This window comes from Mya arenaria, chromosome 14 (genome assembly GCF_026914265.1).
Source record: "Mya arenaria isolate MELC-2E11 chromosome 14, ASM2691426v1".
Lineage (NCBI taxonomy): Eukaryota > Metazoa > Mollusca > Bivalvia > Myida > Myidae > Mya > Mya arenaria.
Window position 1 is genome coordinate 25,132,796 of NC_069135.1, and position 24,160 is coordinate 25,156,955.

At 33.8% G+C, this 24,160-nt stretch overlaps 1 protein-coding gene across 2 annotated transcripts in view; it reads right to left on the reverse strand.

The window, feature by feature from the left end:
• Positions 1-4,792: 4,792 nt before the first annotated feature.
• LOC128217868 (plexin-B-like) overlaps positions 4,793-24,160 on the reverse strand; it is a 56,223-nt gene continuing 36,855 nt past the window's right edge. Inside the window, exons 16-31 of one of the 2 annotated variants that reach the window (XM_052925301.1) lie at positions 23,879-23,986; positions 23,561-23,694; positions 20,161-20,291; positions 18,859-18,918; positions 18,600-18,674; positions 18,161-18,227; positions 17,148-17,333; positions 16,698-16,854; positions 15,273-15,446; positions 14,537-14,661; positions 13,916-13,993; positions 13,035-13,189; positions 11,452-11,599; positions 10,643-10,780; positions 8,990-9,067; positions 4,793-8,468 (exon numbers count right to left, since the gene is read on the reverse strand). In XM_052925301.1, coding sequence (XP_052781261.1) covers positions 8,379-8,468; positions 8,990-9,067; positions 10,643-10,780; positions 11,452-11,599; positions 13,035-13,189; positions 13,916-13,993; positions 14,537-14,661; positions 15,273-15,446; positions 16,698-16,854; positions 17,148-17,333; positions 18,161-18,227; positions 18,600-18,674; positions 18,859-18,918; positions 20,161-20,291; positions 23,561-23,694; positions 23,879-23,986 — 1,904 coding nt within the window. In that variant the 3' untranslated portion in view covers positions 4,793-8,378. Of the gene's footprint in view, positions 8,469-8,989; positions 9,068-10,642; positions 10,781-11,451; positions 11,600-13,034; positions 13,190-13,915; positions 13,994-14,536; positions 14,662-15,272; positions 15,447-16,697; positions 16,855-17,147; positions 17,334-18,160; positions 18,228-18,599; positions 18,675-18,858; positions 18,919-20,160; positions 20,292-23,545; positions 23,695-23,878; positions 23,987-24,160 lie in introns of both variants that reach the window. The other variant, XM_052925300.1, reaches the window with a different exon arrangement.

Here is a 24,160-nt window from a genome sequence, read left to right on the forward strand (position 1 = left end):
CAGGCTGTGGATTTACAAAAATGTTGGAAATAAAGGCATTGTTGACGTTAAAAAAATGGAATTTGGGCGAAAAATACATTCAAAAGCTCAAGTTTTCTATAGATTACCACGGACCTATACGGGTTTATATGTCCATGACATAACTAGGCAGCCTGGGCAACCAAATTGCAGGCAAATGATGTCAACAATGCATGCATGGATTTTGTTCAGTGGCCATTGTCAATTTTAAAAGTGTAAACCAGAGTCGAATTTACATTTTCAAACCCCACGGAAGCAAACAACAGGTTTTCAGCCGAGCTGCAGATTTGAGCGTGCCCAAAACAGTTTCGAAGAAAGCGCAAATTTCATAAATTTGGAAGTGACTTCTTCGCCCCCCACCCCTTTATTAACACATGACAGTGAATCAAAGAATTGTTATACCTTAGCAGACCACTGATTGTTTTCGATCTTTGTATGTTTTGAACAAAGCTAAATTGAATTTTTTTTATCTACATGTACATGATCTACTTATTATTGTTAAGCAACCCGGTTGCGCCCCTCTAAATACTTTTGTTTGTGTTGATTGGTTGTGTTTCTCCATGTTTTTAACCCTATTTATCCATTGACAAGCGTCGAACACACCATTTGCATTTCTCAATAAATGAAATTCACGAAAATATCTTTTGAAGTGGAGTTCTGTTGATTTATAAAATGTTTTATTAAAAAACAATAAATTACTTGAAAAACCCAAATCCAGACGGTATTGAGATTTATAATCACCATAAATTTATTGTTGCATGTGGACACGCGTTCGTTAAAATCCAGAAAATGAAAATTCTAAAATCATGTTATCTGCAATGCTGTATATTATCAATTAATATCCAGTTCAACTGAAAGGTCAGTCTTTAACATCCACCACTATATGTGTTGTTTAATAATGAAATTCACGACTAAAATTGGCGAAACTCGCCCATCAACATCTTTTTTCGGAATTATTTAGCCATTTTGATTTTTGAGCCACTTCTATTGATTAATATGTGTTTTCAAATGAGAAAATGTAGTGTGACAACACAATAAACACACATTGAAATATATTTATGAATATTCCATCCGGTAAATGCATTCAAGGTGAATGTGAATATAAATTGAGGCTTATTTATTGATGCTTACAATGTATGATAATGCTAATGATGATTATGGTGTATAATTCCAACTTGATAGGTGATTAAAAGTATATATTAAAACAATCACAAATGATAATTGATATTTTCACAAAACAGTAGATGCATTGACACATTTACGGAAAAAAAATGTTGTGGATTCAATGATTGCCTGCCATGCCTTGAATTATTTAAAACACTTAGTCGAAATGTACTGGAACCACCAAATATATGTACACTTAATTACAACGTTTGTCAATTTATCAACCAATGTTGGATGACGAAAGCCAGAACTTAAAGGCGTGTCGATCCGTATGGGCAGTGTTGTTTACTCCAACATGTAAATCTTTATTTGGTTACATACAACTTATCAAGGGTCTGTGTATAGCAGTTTCAGACAAGATTGTCAAAGATGGAAGATTTTTTTTATGTTTTCCCTTTAGGGTTATGCATGGAACTCATTTTTATGATTTGGTTTTTAAAAGGCACGATCAAATGAACATCCTAGTGAAGTTGCATTAAAATTGCTACAATATAAATTTGCTTCCCTTTGGGGGCATAAGACACAACTTACGTATCCTAAACCAACATTTTATACGTTATTTTTTTAATATAAAGTCTAGGAATGCTATATTTACACCGGCTTTTTTAGACGCTCTGGAAACGTTTTTAAAACAACCACCTGTGAAGGCGTAAAACAGATGAGGGAACAAAATAAAATGCCGGCACAGGTATAGTTGTTGATGCAATAGACTCTAGATGTGAACACTAGCCAACATATCTCATGACAACCACCTGTGTAGTAGTAAAGAGGATTAGTGAAGAATATAGTTATGACATGTCGGCGCAGGTAGATCTATAGTTAGTTATGCCATAGACTACAGATGTGTACACTTTGATTTAAAAAGTGGAGATTCAACTTTTTTTTCTCAGATATATTTATATGAACGGCCCAAGACGCAGTCCCTTGAAAGGATTCCATTAATTATGTAAATATATTATATTTGGTCACAATATGTTGACCCCTCGTAAGCTATTCAACGCCACGATTGAATTACCGCCGCCCGTCATAATACACCGTTCGTCAATTTGATAACCGGGCTTCACTTTGTGAAAATCTGTTTAATTCTCACATGCATAAGCTCTAAACCCTTCAAATGTTTCAAAGGACCCCTTAAGAAGAATGTTTTAAAGCCTCTTCTGAGGGTCCCAACCGCAATGTCCGCCTCTACGAAAGACAAGACGTCGTGATTAATGAAATTTAAACAGACAAACAAAAACAATGTGATTTCATCGTGGAACACGATGGTGGATCGTTCGATTTTGATCACTTGTTGAGTGATGTAGCTCAACATTCAAATTTTCAAGACCCTCGGACACTTACAATATGGAAATGTTCTGCATGTGATGAAGAATTGTAAATTTTCAAAACATGATGAATTTTATATCTAAAATAGCATCTTAATGTTATACATGGTTTCATTGTATCCAATTCCCCCTTGCATCAGGACAATATATATTGTGTACGTGTTTTAAATAAAAAGTTTTCATGTCACAAGGGAAGAACGGTACTTTTTATCCAAACAAATACGCTCATGGTAATTTGCATATTAACTAGAGAAACGTTAACTGGAGCTTAACACTGGTTAACTTCAGCGAGCACGTGGTTCAGCCATCAATGTACATGAAAACGTGTAGAATTAATAGTTTCAGTGATTATCTTTATTTTGAATTTACTTTTATGACGTTAACGATTCAATTAATGTATATATGTGTTTCATTTTATAGACCTATGTATATTAATGAAAAGGTGCATTTAATTTAATTACAGGTTGGTAATAGATCCAGAAAACTACATAAAAGACAAAGTCGTAGCATGAACATGAACAAAGTAAGTTAAACAAATTTGCACGTAAGTACTCTTAATTGCTTAAAAATGAACATTGAAATATAGTCAAATTGAAATAGATAAAACACGATGTTAAATATGAAACACGTTTCATTTGCAATTCCGTCACGTGAATCAGTAAAAAACTTAAAGACAGTACATATTTCTCCCAAACATTTCATTTAATGTTAATGCCGATTTCTTTACTGTTCCTTTACCTGCACGAGCAAAAATGCCCGTTGAAAATAATAAATGATTAATTAAATTCTGATGTGTTTACACTTATCGGCCTTGCGGCAAAATATCATATTGCTATAATAATTGTCATCATAGATATTTGAATTGTTGTTAGCATGCAAGATGTTGCAAGTTCGTAGTTATCAAGTTTGGTGTTTATATATCACTGTGAGAAAAACTGTGTTTAAAATGAAATAAATATAATTTCGATAAAAGACGGTGGTACTTATTTGATCTAACAGCATGTCTCTGATGTCATACATGTGCACCATGTGAACACAGATTACGGTTATGAAACGAAAGTAATGTGAATTCATCGTGATCCATCATCTCTTTTTTAAGGATTGGTAAAACCAAAATTGATTCGCAAATTTTGTTTATGAAATTTAAGAGATTGATATTTATCTATCATACAATAATTAGGATGTCCCATCATTTGTTTTAAAGCGAGCGATTAATCGTTCTAAAGCAATGACTTATTAACGATGTAATGCAATCGGGCATGAGTGTTACATGTGTTAGAATGGATACACATGATTTATACGATATAACATTCGATTGTTATTGCTAGTTATATAATGATGCTCTCTTACCACAGAGACAGAAACAAGTGTCTGCTCTGTTTTGTTCTTTGAAGAGCAATTGGGATAAAGGTTATTTATGTTTTATGTTCACTCGCTAACTTAAAAACCAATAGCACTTAATAATTGTTAAACTATGTATAAACACAAATTGAAAAGGGTAAATCTCTTCTGGGTGGTGCTTTAATATACATAGACAGGTCATATGCATCATTTAACAGACGCGGACACAGGGAGAATATAACGAAAGGTCAACACGGCGTAACGAAAATCAGTATAATATAATGCACGCGATATAATCTGAACACACTTAATACTTATTAATATCTGTCAAACGAATTAACAACGCAAAATAACAGGTGTGTCCAGGATTCGGCGTAAGAAATAGCGCAACTAGGGGATGTAACTTACGGTGAGCATCTCAATGCGTCAAAACGAAATATTTATGGTTAACCTTTGATAATATGAAATATGTAAATTTCAAAGCTTAAACGGTACATTATGTGTTGCATTTATATTCAAATGTCTTTCGATGGACATCATAAATCCCCCATTCCGTTCGTGTATTTCTCTCTGGTTTCTCTAATTAAGTCGGATGCAAGAGAAATCGTGTCAACCATAAGTCTTACCAATAACGAAGTCGTCCTAAATTTGGACAAGTCGTCCCATGTTTATTTCATTGTTCAGATGAAGTTTGACCTACAATTTAGTGATATCAAATACATTAATGCACACTTTATTTCACATGCTATAAACTTGATAAACCTCAACCGAAATATATATAATCCTTATCATATTGGTGCTATAAAATCAATTATCGGTAATGTTGTACTTTGTGACGATTTATCAAAATCTAGTTAAGGGACGACTTCATGTGGGCTTGATTAGTTCACGTCATCATAAAATCAGTATCTTTTATTCGGTATGCTCTTTTCAACAAACAAAGCTTTTGGGTTAGACTTTTATTGCAAAGAGTAATATGTAAGTACAGAGGTATGTGATGATATTTTTTACAAACAACAATGAAAAAAACATTTTATTAGCTTAACAGTTTTTGAACGTTACCCTTTTAAGTCTAAGAATTAACAAGAACTCCGTTAGACAAGCACAAAAATAACATTGATAAATATTTTCAATTAGGATAAATATAAGAAGTAGAGGGAATTCTCTCGAACTTTTAATATATTGAACATTATATTGAAATCAAACAACTGACATCAACGAGAAGAAAACAAACTGATAAAAGGACACACTGAATTACTAGAAAAACAAACATGAGTGAAACACAACAAGCATTTAGCATAATGTGCCATCTAACCAACGTAATACGAGTGTGGTCGCTTTTCAATGGTTATTTCTGAATTGTTCTATTACCTATTTCGAAACTAATAACTTGTAGCCTATACGATTCAAAACGTGACTTAAACTAGTTATCCAATTGAAATTCTTGATATTATATATTATCCAGGTCTGTACAATTGACTGACGATTATTTAAAAAAAACAATGTCAGGGACAGCGCGCTCGACTTCTCCGCCGCATTGAAGTCAAAGGGTTGAAATGTTATATTGAAACATGCATGAATCACAGTTATTGAGACTTAAATGCAAAACCTTTACCAGAATTTCCACATCTTATAATCAAGGGTCAAAATGTATATTAAAGACCAGCCAGAGTTATCTATCTTAATAAATTAAGATGGTTGAGGGTCCATGTATGATTCAATGCAATACATGATGTATTTGATATCGACTTACCGGTAAGTGTCCATTCACGCAAATCCTTATAATTCAATTAATGAAGTGGATGGGATAGTAGGGAGAACATATCTAATGTTAAAATGCAATATATGATGCATACCCTTAACCAAGGTATGACACCGAAGGCGAGGGTGACACCGACTCTAGATTGCATAGAATAGCTTTCCTTATTCTTCCTAATTCTTCGAATATTCAAGCTAAAAAAATGTATTGTAAGCAAATTCCGAAATGATGCATACAGTTAAGATGTTACAAAATGGCGAAAATGGTTTTCAGGTTAATAAAGAAACAGTTCAGTTTTATGCAGTCAAGCGAAAAACATAAAAACAAAACAAATATAAAAGAAAATTACATCTTATCAAATCAATGGAACCTTCGTTGCAAACGATTACATAAAGCTATTAACGTTGATTTCATTCAGACAAAAAAATGAAACTTAACTAAAATCTCATCATCATTTTGGCAAGCATTAGAAATTAGTCATAATTTGAATTTACAAACACAGATATATTTATTGTTCAACAGTAGTATATATCAAGTTTGTGGCAAATTGGATGTGTCGCCATTCGAAGGTATCCATCATATATCAATTAGATGACCATGTCTTTGACCTTTGACTGACTGATCCCAAAATTAAATAGGTCATTTACCAAAAACATAAGGACTCCACAACAATAGAAATGTTATTGATCGGGAACAGGTGTGTGACACTGACGCCGCAATGATGCAGCAAACGACGCCGCATCACAACAGTACACGTATATCCCATCCTGATAAAATCTGTGTAAAGCAATTGATAACTTTGGCAGAAAGAATGAGGTACAAGATATTAAAATGATGATCAAAATATTTCTATTTTCAATTACTTTTTCTTAGTGCGTTTAAGTTAATGAAGATTTCCTGAATTTTGACGAGAAATTAACATACCACATATATTGTATTATAGAGAGGCCATCACATCAACAAGTGAATAACATAACATAACATCGTTGTTTCAAATATTTCATTCTGAGCTGTAGAGCGCTTTGCTCTGGTATGTAGCGAATTATATTTTGAAACAAGCAAGCTGGCTGGAATGGCTAGGAATTCTAATACAAAGTTACATTGTACACATTTTGACACATTTGATTAAAACTGTTTTTAAACTAACAATATATATTTGAGATATCAAAATGATTTGGCACAATCATATATTTATGTATGATGTTATTCAATAGATATGAGAACAGTGTGATGTTTCGAAAACAGTATCATTATATACAGTATAAAATGTAAGTTCACATACATGGGCCTTTAGTGAATAACGTCTTGAACCCGAGTCTGAGAAGCAAAATAAATCTGAGATTCTAATTATTACTCATAAGTTTATAGCACTGTAAAATGTGTTCATTATAAAATAGTCAATGCTTTGAACAATGAATGCTCTTCTGATGCAGTTTTAGAATGTACTTTAGACAATCTGTAATTCAGACTCAAGACATTGGTCATTATGGACCCAGTTTATTGTCAAAATAGTGTGTTGAAAATTTGCTGTGAAAGTTATAAATTCTACATTTTCAATACTCAACTCTTCGTGAGAAACAAGCAAGAACATGATGTATTATTGTGAGTGTGGGCCTCAATCTCAGACTCGGGTTGTTGATGAATATGGACCATGAGACTAATTTACTCGTCCATGTTCATTGCAGAAAAAAAGTTTTGGCAAAATCTATTCGAGATCAAAGGATTTTAAAACCTTATCCAGGTCAAACAGGCAGTATAAGTTAGGCTTTATGTGGATATATGTTTTGGTAAAAGATATAATTTCTATTTTATCAGCAATTTATCAGCAGATTTGTAAGAATCGGATTTTTAAAATTTAATTATACATAAAGCTACTTTTGTGAAACACCAAGATAGCTGATACAGTTCACACGATTCATTTACTTATAATAAATAAAAAAAATACCAAACATTGAATAGATAATAACATATCAATCAGTCTAACCCACAATGATCGAAGGAAATATAAATACAATGTACACGTTTGTGGAGAAATATATCAAGGGAATGTTTGCATACATAACAATACAGTATGATAAATGTGGGACGTTGACAAAGGCACTTTTTAATATAATAAATGAGCAATAAACTATATAATATAATTTTATATATCACACAGTTATCATTACAAAATCAATCACAAATGATAGTATAAAAATAGAGAAAATTGAGAATACATTAGAGCGTTGCTTATACATAAAGCTTGATGATCAAATATACCTTTATACTAGCACTTTTGAAAAACACACAAATGTGAATAACACAATTTTTAATTAAATATGCGTGATATCATACAAAAACTGTTTATGTATATACTTCCAAAATGCAATAAATCTATATATAAATCCATATTATCAATAATCTGATTACATATAAAACAAAACTCAATATACTGAATATATCAACATGCATATACATAGAAATATTTACTTGTAACATAATTGTTGTATAATACTTCGTTTCCATGTACATTATGGGTAATAAAAACAACTTCACTTTACACAAACTATACGTATATACATCTTTAATGTCATGAAGATAAAATTATGATAGCCTTTAAGGTCGTTCTGTTTGTATAATTCAATAAATGCATGTAACAATTATCATGAAAGGAATGCTGTCTTGTTTACTGAATGAACCAACTATTTGTGCAAACACCTTTAAAATGAAATCACTAATATCAAATATCTTTGTTTTGTTCAAAACTGCCCTATTCCGAAAATGTTCCCTTTCTATTCTTCCATCATAGAGAATATGTCATCTAACTTCTTGTTCAACTGCAGACATCTGGTCTCTTGGGAGATTGACAGGTCGTCTAGAATCTATAAAAGAAAAAAATAATCAAGTAAGCTACAATCAATTAAATATCACTACAGGTGTTTGAAATCAGAACCAAATTTTTACGATATATTTTCGGAGATTGAAACCAGTCAATGATCAATAAAATAGACATTAGTAAAACATTGTCATAAGCAATGCAACGGCCAATCAATAATCCACTTTAAAAAATACTTAATAAAGATTGTGGCTGAGTTTTAAAGATTTTAGTACCAACAGAATCTTAACAGGGATTGTTATACAAGTCATGCGAAAAGGATTTTTTTTAAATCGGATAATCAACAGGACATTGCAGCAAACTGCCTACTTTTATACAGGTTGGGTTTTGTTCAGTCAAAAAGGGGCATAAGCCGACAACAACAAAAACAGGACATTGGTCTTGGCAGTATGCTGAGAACACAACACTGAGCACAAACGCTAAGCACTTTGTGCTCAGGTGAGCTAAAACAAGACAATCATATACAAAAAAACTAAAAAATATATGTATCAAATAAAGTTCTGATACCTCGTCTGTATATGGCTTGATCTGCTCGTATAATCTGTAAAGTGCTGCGTTCTTGTTGAAAGTAGTTTCCTGTTGGTTCTGAAAATGGTACGGCAAATAACATCACATTATATGAATCAATCTTGGATTCATTGTCACAGTAGCCAGTACTATGTGTTACATACGTACTACGCCTCAAGCATTAATGAGTTTTATATCTATTCAATGTGTTAAAAACGGTTAATTGAAAGAAACAAAAATAACCTTAAAAAAACAAGAGGGCCCTGAAGGCCCTGTATCGCTCACCTGATCCAATTCAAGTGTGACATAGAGTTTATAAATACAAACATTCTGACATAGTTTCATGGTGATCAAAGAGAGAATGTAACCTATACAGTGTTTACAAAGTTTTTCTATGATTTGACCTAGTGGCCTGGTTTTTGACCTCTGATTACCCAGTTCAAACTCTACCTAAAGACCATCAAGAATAACATTCTGATCAAGTTCCATGAACATATGGTCATTAATGTGGCCTTTACAGTGTTAACATGCTTTTCCTATTTTTGACCTGGTGACCAAGATTCGAACTTGCCCTAGAGCTAATCAATATAAACATTCTGACTAAGTTTCATGAACATACAGTCATAAATGTGACCTCTAGAGAACTAATAATCTTTTGCTATGATTTGACCTAATGACCTAGTTTTTGACCACACATGACCCGGATTCAAACTTGACTTAGAGATCAATAATATAACATTCTGACAAACTTTCATGACGATACAGTTATAAATGTGACCTCTAGAGTGTTAACAAGCTTTTCCTTAAATTTGACATGGTGACCTAGTTTTTTACAGTTCATGACCCAGATTCGATCAATATAAACATTCTGATTAAGTTTCATGAACATAAAGTCATAAATGTGACCTCTAGAGTGCTAACAAGCTTTTCCTATGATTTAACCTAATGATCTAGTTTTTGACCGCACATGACCCAGATTTAAACTTGACTTAGAGATTATTAATAGAAACATTCTGACCAACTTTCATGAAGAAACATTTATAAATGTGATCTTTGTTGAGGAATATATACATAGCTACTCTACCATTCATGCAATCCTTTAACGAAGAGATATCTCCTTTACCATGTTGATTAGACTATTCTTATTTTGCTAAGCTCAATTTAGAAAAAAGTTGGTTGCTCATAGACTCATACTAGGGTTTGCTTCCTTGGTAGAGCAAGTGTTCAGTGAGTGGAATACAGCCATAAAACTAGACCACCCTTACCCTGGGGTTATTCCCCTACAACCCTAGACCACTCTAACATTAATTGGGATTTATTCCAAGACCTCTTGGGTGAGTGACGGACACCTTCACAACTATAGCACTCTCACCCTGGATGGACTCTAATCTGTGACCACTTGGATGATAGGTAGACACCTACACCACTTCATTACTCCCAAACGTGTTGGGCTGAATCTCCACGACCTCTTGGGTAAAAGGTGGATCCCTACACCAAGAGACAACTCACACGCTTGAGGGACTCGAATCCACCACCTCATTGGTGAAAGGTGGACACCTACATTACAAGACACCTTTAGTCTTGGTGTAATTAGAATCCTTAACTATTTGGGTGATAGGCCCATTCAAACTACCAGGGTAAATGAATACGTACTCTGTTAATACTTGTCAGGTATTGTCCTAGCTCATCGGGTTTCTGTACGTTCTCTTTGACATTTTTGTAGAACTCCGGAACATGTGTTCTGAACTTCGTCAGCTCATTTCGGAAAATAAGCTTCTGAGTTGGCGATTCCTAGAATAAAGTATTTTCATAATATTATCAATCTTATTTTAATAGATAAGCATCAATATGTTTTGTAATATGTGTGCATAATGTACTACAGTGGTGTACCAATTTGCCTTTAATAGGTGTTATCCGGAATTCAGTGAGAAAGGTTTTTTCCGCTAATTTGCATGTAGGTACAAACACATTAAGCCCAGATTGGTGTGGTGACCTTTTCATATTAAAATTCAGCTAATTCATATGTCCATTGTCCATATTAAATTATTTAGATGACATAAGGTCATAACGGTTAACCAAGTATTGGTACCTACAGATTAATAACATCACGGAGTAAATCTATTAAGGCAGCTGACCCACATGCTACTTTTCGGATAGCTCAATGTTAAATATTGATGCCTGTTGTCTCCATGTCATTTTGAAGTCATAGGGTAGCATTTGAAATTATTTTGCGTGCGTTACTAATATGTAAAATAGATGATCGAAATTACACTATACATAAAGTTTTAACAGATATTATAAAAAGGTAAAAATGATCAAATAAAAACAAGTGGCAGGCAGATATTAATAAATTTAAAAACCTGTCTTTCTTGTGACTTGTCCCTTGCTACATGTGTAACAAGCATGCTTAAAATGTACAAATATCATTCCCAAAAAAATTTAATAATAAAAACTTTCTCAACCTTTGACACGGTCTGTTCCGTGCGACTGAAGCTCTCAATGAAGACTTGACTGATCACATCCAGACTCTCCAAAACATAGGACGGGGCATTGATATCGAACAGAATTGACGGTGTCTTGATAAGCATGGCCCAGATGCGAATGGAGTAGCTAGACGAAACATAGGAGATATTTGAGAATACAAACCAATTCAAGCAGTGGATTACATTCAAGACCTCTGTTAGGTAGTTACGGCCGTCGATGATGTCAAAAAGGACCGGCAGAGGATAGCCGGATACGAATGAAGTAACTTGCAAAAATCAAAAAGTATTTGTACATGGATCAATATCATTTAATACATTTATCATGATCATTTTTATGCTGACGTTTTTCACATACTGTGAAATCATTAATGTTCGTGGGATATTAATGTTCGTGGTTTTCGTGGGTTGTGTGATCCACGAATTCAAGATCCCACGAAATATAGACCCTTTATTCACGTTTTCATTTGCCATGTTATGAACATACTCTAGTATAGTCTTTACAGAGATCTCAGTATACGGCGGTATACTGCGTTAATACAGACCTCACAATATATCATACCGTTAATGTTTTGCTAATATATAAATGAAAGACCAAATCAATTCACTGTGGGTTTTTTACCAAATCAATTCTCTGTGTTTTTATTTGCGTGTTGAATATCAGTACTCGATATTTTTCTTTAATGAAATATTTAATCGATTACATTGATTGTTTACTCAAATATACGCAACTTTTCGGTGTTTTCACAGTTTGCAAATTCTTAATTGGCATTAAATGGCTTCGCATAACTATATCTCTCATCAGGGTACATCTTCTTTTATGACCTTAATTTCCAATTAAATCGATAATTGACATGGGTACATGCACTAATTTGCATGTTGTTCTACTCTAGAGAGTGTCATAAACGGTGTGACGTAGAATACGAAAATCACGTGCACAGCACATGGTGATTCTGCGAACGACTTAGGATGATCGCAGTTTCGGATTTTTTTTTCTTCACAAAATGAAAAAAACATGAATTCAAGTACCAAAGAAAATGTAAATTTTCAGAAAACCACGAAATTTCATGCCAACGAATATAAATCATTTCACTAAGTATCCCCAGTAAATTTACATTTTACTGACCGTTCCAAGGCGGTTCCTAACAATCCTTGATAACCATACCTAGTTTTTTTATATAGTATATATGCACTGTGCTGTTTGTGGAGTTTTGTGCAGTTGTTCCATGTTTCTTGTTTGTGATTTTTTGTGTTCTGTCTTTGGCATTAATACTCAGTGCCATTAAACGGGGTTTATGTTTAAACTTTTGGCTACTGAGCTTGTTTCTGTAGTTTTTCACTTAAGTATTGTATAAAATATATGTTAAACTTATTTAAAACAAATTGTAAAAACAACATATTTCGAAGAGCATAACGTGTTTTCGTGCAAGCTTTAATACATATAAATCTATTTAACATATATTTTGAAGGCATATTAATAATAATGATGTTACCTGGTAGTATGCTAATAAAAGAACACGCTTTTACGATGACCATCATTCCTTTCAACAAACTACTGGGCTTACCTATGGCTTTTCCAGGCATGGAGTGTGTCTGGATCTATTTTTTGTTTTTCTGCAAGATCATCCAGGAAATCATAGAGGAACTTGACGGGCAGAGGACACTTGCTGCTCTCCAATACCAGGCTGAACAAGTCATCTATGTACTTCACAAGTGACAACTGCGTGGAAAGAAGTAGGTTTGTATAACATGTCTTCGACATTATAAGATACGGTTTATTTCCTTTACTTAGTCATAGTGCATAGGGGTAGATTACATGTAAATCACCATATATACGTTATGTCGTAAAACATAAGTAACTTAAGACGTTATGCAAATAAATGTTTATGCAAATAAATGTTTAAGCTCAGTAAATCAAAATCATTGAACGTGATTCCCATTCTTTATTTCCTCAATAAAACAAGAGCATAATACCAAAGTGCTACATTTGTTACTATGAGTGACTTAGGTATGAATGCTTGTACTGGTTTAGGTTCTATAAAATATACCAGACATTTCAATAGTATTTCAACACCAAAAAAGCAAGAACAAGTTTCTCAAGATGAAAAGCGTTCAATAGATCACCTAAAACACAAGATAAACGTTCGATTTTAGAGTCACTTTAATCGACCGAATAAAAATATTTTATCAGATCTATTTCTATTTGATTATATAAAATACGTAAAATTTCATTATTTAATTTACAAACTAAGTCTTGTTTCTGCTGACAACTTATCTTCTATTTGACTTGCCCACTCAGATTAGGCGACTGAATTTTTCCATTGCCCTTTGACAATTGTACTGTTCTTGGGCTTATGTTATCACAAACAGGGCTGTCAGTTAAGTGAATATGTTACGATATGTTCAGGTTTTAGTAGTGATTCACATCCCATTATATTACAAATACCTTTGTTGTGATAAGCCTGTTCAAGTACAGCTCATCAATGGCAGATTTCTCCTTCTTGTTTGCATCATCATCCTTTAACTTAAATTTAATGTTATATTTAACTTATAAGCAGGCAACAGGGACAAAAATCCTTTTTTTCTTATAAATAATAGTTCTTCAACTTACATATTTAATTAAATACTATGACTCTGTTTCTATTCAGGGTATATATTATAAAATATCATAGCACAATCATTAAATCTTTACACTGTTTTAAAAAATATATGGTATTTCAATGTATATTTAGTTAAATTAACTAACCCGACGTAAATAAATCAATATAACAGCAGGAGTAAAACCAGTTGGTCTTTTTCTGTTTATACTGGAGAAGGCTTGCGTTAAAATGAAACTGTCACATTATACAAAATTATGTTCAAAGCACCCTGGAAATATTTTTGAAAGCGTGCGAAAGGCTCGCTTAGTTTATTGTTTTTCAGAGCTTAATGTGTGTATCATATGACGACTCGTAGCATGCAATTAAAAACTACTAAATGTATGTGATGTTTAACGATTTGTCATTTTTTTAATTCAATACAAGCAGTTTAAAGACACGTCACCGATGAAAGATATAACATTAAGTACCAAGTGCCACTGTTTCAGTTCCATTGGGTTTTCTTCGTCATGCGAAGTGGAACACTCGGCCGTCAACGGTTGGTCTGACCCCATACTGTTGACATCGAAGCCAGGGTCAATCTGTGCCAAGTTCACTGTAAATAGATATAAGTGTTAATTTGGGGGGATTCTTGTCCTGTATAATTTATATAAAGTTAGCATGGTTGTAGTACGAGTTGAGAAAGGGTATAACATAAGCTAAAATAGTAAACTACATGTATATTTTTGTTGTCAAAACATTCAAACAGGTGAAGAGATGAGGAAGGCGATAACTCCTTTATATAATTCCAAAGCTTATGTGCAGCATCAAAATGATCAAGTTATGTTTTCGTACGCGGTTGATAAAAAGTGTGGCAATACAAAAATCTGTTTTGTTATCATTCCAAATTATCAATTTTATAATCAAAGTGTGTTATATATCCTTTAAATTAAATCCAGAGACTATAATTTCACTTCAATTAGATTCACAATTTTGTTGGTAATATTCTTTAACGGTAATATTGTTGGTAATATTCTTTAACGGTAATAAAAAGACGTAGATTGCATTATTTCGTTTGGTACTTTTGTGACTTATTATTTTTTGCCAATTTATGACGTTTAAAAGTAACTGTAAATTTAATACTTTGTCAGGTCTTCAATTCCTTACATGATTGATTAACAAAACAATCATAATTGCATCCTTGTGAAATTATACAAACTACTGTACCATAATCCTCCTGCTGACTGAGCTCAGCATTCCGTGGATCTACGAGAGCCATGTTACTTTGGTCGGCCACTGCGTAGTGCGCTAGTGTGTTAACACGAATCCATTCACCATCACGCTTGGACGTGTTGTCTTTATCACGAAGTATCATACATCCGCTGAATCCGGCATGCCACTCTAATATAAGAAATAATATGAAAAAAATGCTGAAAATTAGATGTTTCTTTTAAACATTTGTGAACCATCCATTAAAACAAGATCACAACACACACATGCCAAAGCTCATCTATTTTTTTCAGCTTATTAAGTGTCGAATAACTCGAAAGACTTTTAGCATGTAATTGTCATTTTATTGTGGAAGCAGCGGTGCGTTATCGTTATAGCTTGAGTCTTTGCAGAAATGTTCATTTAAGTCCCACAATAAATATTATGTATTTGACAGTATCAGTATCTTTATCAGAGCCTGCCGTTATGGTCAGCCGGGTCACGGCTCATCTTTTATGATCTTTATTCAATTCCTTTGGAGAATACCCATCGTGCAACATTACCAGTACAAAATAGCCTTTTACACCATCATTTGTTTTAATTTCGAATGCGTTTTTACCCAGTGAGCAGCCAATCTAACCATACGCTCTTTGCTCTTGGATATTTTTGCCAGATTCAGCCATATTTAAGTCGGTATGAAATGCTGTTTGACTTGCTATATTGCCTTTCAAATTGAATAATACGACTTGTGTATGTGGAAGAAGTGTAGAATTCTAGGACAGATTTGTCAATGCCAATTCCAGTGGAATGCTAAACATGTATATGAACAAGGAAACCATCATTTTGCAGCAATGTTGCCACTATGACTACCAATAAAACGTTCCTCATATTTGAACGACTCTTATATGAACATGACAATAACAACACAAGAGCTGCATGTTTCTTTAACAACAGATGAGCAAAACATAACATAAATTGATTTTTAAGGATCAATTATTCTAGATAATGGTGGTAATAAATATCAGTATACCATTGCCTTTGAGCAGTCGCACAAATGGCCATTAGTGCAAACTTATATCTTGTCGTTTCTTGTTTGGGGCGTAATACAACACTTAAGTATTTCATTGTATTACACAAGTGTAATGTAACTTCAATTGACGTCATTTCATACAACTTATACACTATTAAAACGTTTACTGACAAACGAGTAAAAATTGTAATTTAGGCGATGAATGGTGATGTCATTATAAATTGAATCAAACGCCTTTTGTCCTTGAATTCAAATTTTCTGAAAATAGTTAGGCAAGAGTGAAATGTTTGACAAAGACTCACATAGTTCCTTTATCTTATTTTTAATATATTTTGTATGACCTTGCAAATCATGTACGATCCTATATAAGTCATTTGAGCAAGTATCAGACACAATGAAATTGCTATGCCTACCAAGAAGAAGTTCAGTGGGATCTACGGGAAGTTGCGAGGCCGGGTAGTTGACATAGATCTGGTCGAGACACTTTGCTTTCACCTGGTTAACTGTGTCGCAGTCGAGAGCTTTACATGGGTAGATTTCCTCTCCATTGTCGACCACAACGTTCAATGTCTAGGAAGCAAGTTTACATTCAGCAATATAGTTAAAACATGCAGATGCAATAGGAGTTTGTTTCAGCAATTACAATGATGAAACATAGAATATTTTAAATGCAATCCTGATGTTGCTTACAACAGACATAATGTTAATTTAACGTTTCCACAAACAATGTTGACCACGCTATGACAACATACGTTTCTTACTTTTTCACGAATTAAAGATTTCCATTATTTTAAAAATTATATACTTTTTAAAAAGAAATTAAACACAGAATATGCATGTCCTTCTTTATGTTGAGCACCTACCAATGCTTTAGCCTCAAACTTCACGTCCGTCGTTTCCTCGTCTGTTGCCGAGCCTTGATATTTCCGGAGCAGTTTCTCCTCCGAAAGTGTGTACTTTGCATCATTGGTTAAAGCATCGATAGGGCCAGCCTCCATCGTTTTCCTCGTGGCGATGTACAACAGGTACAGAAGTGAACCAGTGTGATCCTTAAAATTGAATTCACACAGGTATAAGTGAACACCAAGTTAAGTATTAAAACAAGGTTCTTTTGCATGTATATGTCGTTCTTTCATGTCTAATGTATTGCTTTTATTCATTGATATTCCGAATGTCTGCGAGGTCTTATTAAAATGAAAACTGAAGTACAATTACTTTTTTTTGTCTATATCACTGTCTTTGTCTATATCAAACTTGGCCGACCTCACACAACTTATCAGTCTTGACTCACGTATGTCAGAGACTATTCGTAAAGTATGCTTAACTTTCCCTTTCTGCCTCCTTTATGTCACCTCTAAGTTTCCTCTAAATCATATGTTTATAGGATATATATATATATATATATATATATATATATATATATATATATATATATATATATATATATATATATTAATATATAATCTCCATTAAAACCTGCTATTCAAGACTAAACACATTGGTCTCGTCAGAATAATATCATTTAATCAGTTTAATTTAATAGATACATTCTGGGAAGAGAAAAACCTTGTTTATACAAGCTGTTTAAAATCAGACCTTGGCAAAGTCTATTTTGAACTCACACATGTTTTTATTTAATTGGTGGCACTGTGACGCTACATCATTGGAACTCAATTTATTGGTTTTGCGCTAGTTTGTTTTACGCTGATCAATAAGAACTTTGAACTTGTCTTTCATAGTTAAGTGAAGATCAGCTAAGAAGTTTCTCAGAAGAACTCAACAAGGAACACTACCTTAACAATAAGTTTAGGGTACATTGCTTAGATAAACTTGGATCTGTTCAGAATTATCGTCCCTACTCAACTAAGAACATTACCTTAAGGTGAGGGTACAAACAGAGGGACAGCCAGTTGCTCAGAAGCTTCTCCGTGATACTCTCACTCCTGTAAATAGTAATTTGTTAACATCGCACATGTATGCAAGACATAACTGTTGGCAAAATGAGGAATAGGTAATGGCAGAAATGTATTGTTTACAATCCCTCGCTCATCAATTGCTTTCGAACTTTTTTGTTTGTTGTTGTATTTTTTTCAATTGGAAAAACTTGTTACAATGTGTATAATTGCCCCTTATTTCAACTAAGACCTATTTGCAAGCTTTCAATATCAAACCAGTTTTTTTTTTTATATATCTTTATGTTTTTTATATATTTTTCTTCCGCACATAGCTACTGAAATAATATAATGTCGCCAAGCATGCATAGTTCACACATACAATGTATGTCTACCGGACACCATAAAATGAAATGAATTTACCTTCTGAACAATGATTTCACGCCTCTCTTGGAAGAAGGGTCCTCAACCAATTGGGTGATCAGAACTTGTAACACTCTTAAAACATCATAAATAACATAGGGTTTTTTAAAATAAAAATACCATTTCAAAGCAAAAGTGTTTTTGTTTGTTTTATCGAAACTAAGATTTTTATTCTAGACATCTGTTAAATTATTTTTTTAATTCCTCAAGATGATTCTGCACTATGGCCCCTGTATTAACACATAAATAATAAGCTTACTCATGCATGTAGTCCATACGTCCCATCATGATGGCGCATAGATTGCCAGCAAAATTGGATCTGTAATACCAAAAATAGTCAATTACCATTCACTGATTTAAACAACATACCAAAATTATTACGGCCAACACTTCAACAATACCGCTACATCTGAAACTATAATATTTGAACCACAACATGCAGGAACATGCAGTGACAGTTCGTATGGTGTTATTCATTAGCATTTAATATATGTTTTTCAAAACAAAGAAATGTTTAAATCATTAAAAGTATCTGCTACATGTTAACATGTCACACAATGGATTCTGCCAATATTTCAATTCACAGCACACTATGATTCCATATTTCCTGTAAACGTCATTTTCCCGTTTACATTATATTTCCCGAATATGTAATTTTTCACGATTATGTCATATTTCCCCTAGCAAAATTGCTCCGGTAACATCATATTTCCCATTTTTTCATAATATTTTCCGCTAACATATTGTTTCCCGTTTACATCATATTTCCGGATTACGTCATATTTTTCCACTTACCTCATGATTCCAAATTACATCATATGTACTTAAAGATAGCTTAACCATTATATTTTTCAATGGATTTTGCAAATTATTGAAATATAGTTAACTTGCCAAAAAAAGAGCAATATTTTTCATTCTATTCAATGAAAAGTTTCAATATCTTTACTGCACATCCACAATAATGAATAGATATGTTTGGTTTATTCTAATTCATTTAGTATGATTGTGATGATAGCTAAACGCTGATATGAAATACTATCAAGTCCATTTCTTGGCAGAAAACAGAACTGTGGCTGAATGAGTAGCAGATAGAATGTTCCTCTTGTAAGATAAGATTCAAACGAAAACGTACAATAAGCGATTTAGGTATAACATGTAAAATCATTTGGCTTGTAATCACAGAAAATTACATTTCCATTCATTGTTATGACATTCAATATTACTGTAATCACTCTGTGAACAATAGTTTTGAAATAACATCACAATCAACACAGTGCCACATCTTCTACTTGTACAATATTTGAGAGTGCTTGCTCTGGTTTCATTATCCATTAAATCCCTTATTCGAGTTCTTACCATGCAGCGTGCATATAAATTACATCAATGTTCTTATTAATAATAGGCACGCTACCTATTGTACATATACGGTACAAAACAGTTACTTCACCCACTACCCTTGTGATTAGAGCTCGGTGTGTACAATTTGAATAACTCGGGTAATACATGCAGAATCTATTACTCAATCTCGACCTACATTAATAATAATATCGATATCGCATACTTTTCTTTGATAAAGAAGTGTTTCTGTTTCTCCATGGTCGTTATTAGGGAAACGAGGAAGAACTTGTTCTCCAGCAGACCTTGGAAACGTTCCATTCCCGTCCTTGCTCGAGCCCGCAGTTCATCAGACATCTGTAAAGGTGAGAAATAATCATTAAACATCAGCTGTCATTGAGTGGGATATCAAATTGTTTTTTTTTATCTTATAAAGTTATATTAGATATAGAAAACATCAATACGTACGTACACATCATAGCAAAATGATTTTTGATGAGACGTAATATTTATGTTACTGCCACATATACAATTATAAACAAGAGTTGTTTGTCAAACATTATGCCTCCCTGAGCGCCATGTTGTCAGGATTTGGACAATTGAATGATATATGCATGGACCGCCAAGTCAAGCTTTAGGGCTTTAGGTGCAGGTAGTGTCTAGTTATCACACACACATTTTTTGCTTCAAGAACACTGTGACCTTGACCATTGACCCGATGACCCCTTAAATTAATAGGGGTCATCTACATGTCAGGCCCAACACACTAGTCAAGTTTGATGATCATAGGTCCAAGCTTTGTTGAGATATCACTGGGAGAAGCTTTGTTAATTTTTTCGTGTAAAAGGTCACTGTGACCTTAACCTTTGAACCGATGAAAATCAAGAGGAGTCTTCTACTGGTCAAGCCCGACCTTCATGTCAAGTTTGATGACCATAGGACCAGGAATAGTCGAGTTTGCCTTCAAGGTCACTGTGACCTTGACCTTTGACCTGATTATCCCCAAAATAAATAGGGGACATCAACTGGTCCGGCAAAACCAACAAGTCAAGTTTGAGGGCTATGGGTGCAGGCATTGTCAAGTTATCCCGGGCAACCTTTTATCATTCAAGGTAAATGTACCTTGACCTTGGGCCTGATGTCCCCCAAAATCGAGAGGGGTCATCAACTGGTCAGACCCAACCTCCAAATCAAGATTGAGTGCCATGGGTGCAGGTATTGTCAAATCACCAATCAGACGACCTTTTATCATTCAAGGGCACAGTGACCTTTACCAAATGACCTCTAAAATCCAGGGGTCATCTACTGGTCAAGCCCAGCCTCCATGTCAAGTTTGATGACCATAGGTCTAGGCATTGTTGATTAATCACTCGGACAAGCTTTAAAATCCTTCTAAAACTTAAGGTAACTGTGACCTTGACCTTTGACCCCATGACCTCTAAAATCAATATGGGTTTCTACTGGGCAGGCCATATATTCATGCCAAGTTTAATTACCATTCGACAATTGTTGAGTTATCACTTGGACAAGCTTTGGTCTACCGACAGACTGACAAACCGACCGACATGTGCAAAGCAATATACCCCTCTTCTTCGAAGGGGGACATGAAAAATAAGAAGCCTACTTATTAAGGCGTGTCATCAATGTATGCATTGTGAAAGTTTGTAGTTACTATGACTATGAAATTGTGGAACTCTGGAATGTACCTTAGTAAATCAACAGTTCATTTACTGCTTCTCTGTATGAAGAGAAACTTAAGTACATTAACAATAGCGTATATTATCATTAAATGTTAGGACCTATAAACTGATAAAAGTACATGTACATAATGTTAATGAGATTTAAGCTGATAGATCAAACAAAAAGCTTATCAGAAGCCCAGGTTTCCCAGAGGTATTTTTTCATTCAATCAAAGTCTTTTATCACATAGATAAAGGCATAGTCAAATTGATACCGAACCAGCAATTTAAAAAGACAATATGAAATATAGAATGATAAAGGAGTAATTTCATTCTTTACATAAGACAGTTACAGAGTGAAAGCGAAGGCTAAATTTATGTCTGTTTTATTTTGAACATTAGTAAAACAAGAGTTAAAGGTCTTGCTACATGAGTGTATTGCCCATTGCTATATATTTACCAAGTTTCATTTAAAACTCAAACTGTTTTTGACTTGTTACAGGTTGAAGCCAATTCTTGTGTTCTTGCACACAACAAATGTGCTGATGACGCAGACTCCAATGATAACTACACCAAGGCTATGACAATAACATGTCATGTTTTCTTCGAAAGGCAGACAATCCAAAACATAACACACACTAGAAGACAAAATCATTTGGAGCCGCTAAGCCCAGTATCGAACACTGCAAGCAAATCCTCCTTGCTCGTCCACTTTACTCAGTCAAACAACGTAGGGATTAATAGAACAAATATGCTTAAACGTGGGAATTGCATCTCTTTTAAGCAACTAAGAATGTGTCTTAAAGGTTTCATGATATCGTCAATGATGCATGAGCTATTACAAAATCTAAGTCTTTGAAGAACTCCACATTGGCAATAGGGACACCAAACGGAATGCCAATAATTGATTCTAGCCCGTTTTTACTCCACAAAAAACAAACAAAAGAAACAGGTAAGTCGACGTTCACATATATCCAAAAACAATGCAAGGAGGGAAACAGTCACATAACAATTTACACATTCAACTTGCTGGAACAAATGAAAATCAATCTACATTTTGCCACACCAGAGTTTGATAGTTCTAACATCCTGAGTTGTGTCTGACAATGTGGCATGCAGCAATCGAAGAGGCTTTAAAAGTCAGTACAAAACAAAGACTATACAATACCATTGCTTGTGTCAAAAATTGATTCATGGAACCAACATGCTATCAAAATTGAGCATAAACAGTTTAACAGTGCATTTTTCCCATATAATATCACTTATTTTATTGTATATAAGTACCTTTTGACATCTTTGAAACATTCAACAAACAATACAATAATACTTGATGAAACATGGAATAAGGAAGTGGTTACTTTGAGCATTACCTGTACAAAATATTGCTATATTACCATCAATGTTTAAAAGCACATTAGCCAATGTTTGGATGTCATCAAATGTAATATAAAAAATAAAATTCTGAAAAACATTTCAATGTGTTAAGATTATAAATAAAAGCAACTTTATAAACAGAAAGATAAAAGAGAATTGGCGGCAGGAATTACACCTTAAATGTGCACTGCTGCACACCAAAATGATACTTTTCAAGGGTTTCATAAAACAAAATTTATAATACATAATTACGAGCCACATGATAACCTGGACAAAACAAAGGCAAGTAGGCTTCGAATCAATATATATGTTTGTTAAACGAAGTAGTTATTTAACGAGGTCGGACGTAATCCGATTTAAGCAAAATTATTGCTAAGAGCCATTGGCCAGGTTGTTCTAAACTCATGTGAAATATTAAGTTAAAACCATCAACGTAAGTAAACTTAGAATTATGAACACATTGGCTTTTATGTTTCAAATCGATAAGTGCATTCAATGTTGTACAAGTAATGCTGTGATTGATATATATGGTGGAAAAGGGTTATAAAGCATGCGTACCTTGTAACTACTTACTACAGGATCTGACATCAGATAGTCGGTAGCGAACATGGCATTACACGCGTACTGTTGATACGAGTGGTAGGGGAATCCTTGCTCTATGAGGTTACGATTAACTGTCGACATAGACGTCTGCATGTCAAGGAACTCTGAAATAGTTTAGGAAATGACATTCAGACGGAAACTAATTCAGCTATTACATCTGGTTAAGACAATTTTAGGATTCACACTAATCAGATCCTTTCCTCATTGTATAATTTAAGCATAAGAAATTGTTTCCCTTATGAGCATCATTCATTTGTTATAATTTCTTCTTGGACGAATCTTACTGACCTTCTTTTGCAACATGCTTGATTTCCAATTCAAGGTCGTTGAGTTGTTTTTCCAAGGCTTTTGCTTTGGACCCCACCTTCCGATACTTGCAGACAAAGAATGCTACCACTGTAAGGAATCAAAAGAATCACTGAAAGTATCAGAAAAAGGTTAACATTGCAACAAAACAGGAAATAATGCTATCACTGGAAGTAACGGACAAAGAATGCTTCCAATGGAAGTATCAGAGAAAGAATGATTTCACTGAAAGTCTCAAACAATGAATGCTTTCACTGAAGTTTC